We start from the raw sequence: 2,258 nt of genomic DNA, 5'->3' as shown, positions 1-2,258 counted from the left end.
AATGGTTCTTTCACCAGCCTTCCCAATAAATCCATGAAACAGAAATGAAAAGTCTTGTCTCTCCAACTTCTAGAAGACCTTTCTGTCTTCCGCTGCTTTTCACCTCCCCATGTACGATTCTAGCTTTTGAATCAAGATGCTGACATTTTTTGAAGAGCCAAAGTAAAGAGCCAGGAAGCATGTTGTGTTTTGCATTAAGTTAGTTCAGTCAACAGAGCAGGAATCTTGCTGATTATTAGCTGCCACAGACTCCTAGTAACAGGAAAGTCATCAGCTCTGAAGATCCCTCTTACAAGTTTCACAGCCAGAATTCTGAACAACTGCTCAAATTGCTTAAGACATTGTTTTGCACCACACACTTATAAGCGAGATTTTGCCATTCTAGGGCACTCACAGCTTTTTTTAAAATCCTAAACTGGATGCCAAACTCCAACTGTCACAGGCAGCACTTTCATTCCTTTTCTTAACAAAGGAGAGAAGGAGACTGCTCTAGAACATGAGTATCTGCTTTGTATAGGATTGTTGAAGTAGACCACCTCTAACACTGGAAAGTAATGGACTCGGTGACAGAACACATCTAGTCTCAGCTTCAGCACTAGAAACTGAAAAGACATTTGCAAGGTCAGATTTTTCTAGATAATAAATTCATATTCTAGAAATACAAAACACTTCAGTAATTTGAAGCATAAAGGTTATATCAGTACAAAATAGCAACAACTGAACAAAAATTAAACCATTACCTCAAGTCCAACTCCAACTCACTAGGCATTAAAAATCCTTGAAGCTCCAGAACTGTTTTTCTGTACTGATGATCTGAAGAGAGCTAGAGTGCCCAGTTGTAACAGGGCTATCATGTATGCAGAGCTCATCCTTCCAACTTAACTTCTATTTCAAAACGTGAAAGGTGGTTGAAGAAGAGTCACCTATACAAATCCGTCTGGATATTATGTTACCTCGTGTTTCCTTCAGAGATCAAGAAGTGGTTCTCCAAACGCTGTTAAGTTTTCATTTGCTGAGATGTCAGTGCCAATAGTCTCTTGCTGAGCAGTGCATTGTGTCGCTGAAGATACTCTATTACATCTCCTTGCTTCTCAACTATCTCTTCTAAACTCGAGTTTTCCCTTGAAATAACAAAAGTGAATAAGGGTTTCAGTAAATAACAGCAGCTTTCTAACATAGAATACATCGTACCTAATTAACAAATACTTAAAGAAGCCGCTTCCTTCAGTTTTACTTTTGTTCATGTCAGCTAACTTGAGGTAGGAGGCAATCTACGACAACTTTGTTTAACCTCCATTTTGCGTGAGAAGGCATGAAGAGAAAAAGGTTTGCTTAAACTTCATGCCATGTATAGATAATTGAGTTATGTATTTCCTGCTAGACAGTTACAGAAAAGCCATAGTAGTAGGACCACTCTTACTGTTTAACAAAGTTAGTGAGCCAGACAATGCACTAGAATCATACAAAGAAATCCACAGCACCTTAAAACACAGTAGGGAGCTTATTTTAAGCAGGTATAGTATTTCTATTCAGCTGTGGGGATCATAAGCTGTTTAAGACAGAAACTTCTTGATTAACCTGCATTAGCATACATGATATACTACTAGATAACAGTGATTGTATCCGTCACAATACCATAACATCATCACCAAACAGTTGTGCTAGTTCAGATCCACTCTCACTTGAAGCATCTCCAGCTTTCAAAGTCCTTCATTTTAACTAGTATAGTAACACTGCAACACTAAGTAAAGCCAAGTGAGAAAAATCTGTAAAAGTACCGAATTTTGTAAAATCTGTAATTAAGACCTCTTAAGAATATAGCAAGAACAAATATCAATACTAGTCTTCCCTTACACATTAGGTCTTCCTAACTGACTTGGGCATCTGCTGTCTTAGTACATGTCTGAGCGTCTTGGAGCTTAGAGAGCTGCTCCTCAGCCTTGCAGCATTTTGTGGAGGAACACTGCCTTTTCATAGTTCTCAGTGCTAAGGAGAATAGCTAGAGTGGAAAAAGCTTAGGTCCAATTAAAACCCTATGTAGTTAAACCGAAAAAGATGAAAACCCCCAAGTTTTGTAGACAGAAAGCTTGCAACCTTAACCAGTAATAAGCACTATCAGCTAAAAATCACCAGAAGAGGTCCTGATCAGTAGCCTAGGTTGTAGAAGTCATAATATTCAAAAAACATTCTTACAACCAGGGTTAACTGAAGGGCTGCCAGGACTCACTTTTCAATAGACCCTAACTCTCAAGGGAAAG

General features: G+C 38.6%; 1 protein-coding gene across 1 annotated transcript in view; it reads right to left on the bottom strand.

Moving 5' to 3' along the window:
* Window positions 1–832: 832 nt before the first annotated feature.
* Window positions 833–2,258, bottom strand: part of TMEM192 (transmembrane protein 192) — a 9,341-nt gene continuing 7,915 nt past the window's right edge. The window contains exon 4 of the mRNA XM_010133983.1: window positions 833–1,121. Coding sequence (XP_010132285.1) covers window positions 998–1,121 — 124 coding nt within the window. The 3' untranslated portion in view covers window positions 833–997. The remainder of the gene's footprint in view (window positions 1,122–2,258) is intronic.

The sequence above is a fragment of the Buceros rhinoceros genome, unplaced genomic scaffold, assembly GCF_000710305.1.
Source record: "Buceros rhinoceros silvestris isolate BGI_N320 unplaced genomic scaffold, ASM71030v1 scaffold47343, whole genome shotgun sequence".
NCBI classification, from domain to species: Eukaryota; Metazoa; Chordata; class Aves; order Bucerotiformes; family Bucerotidae; genus Buceros; species Buceros rhinoceros.
This window is presented reverse-complemented; position numbering and strand designations above follow the sequence as displayed.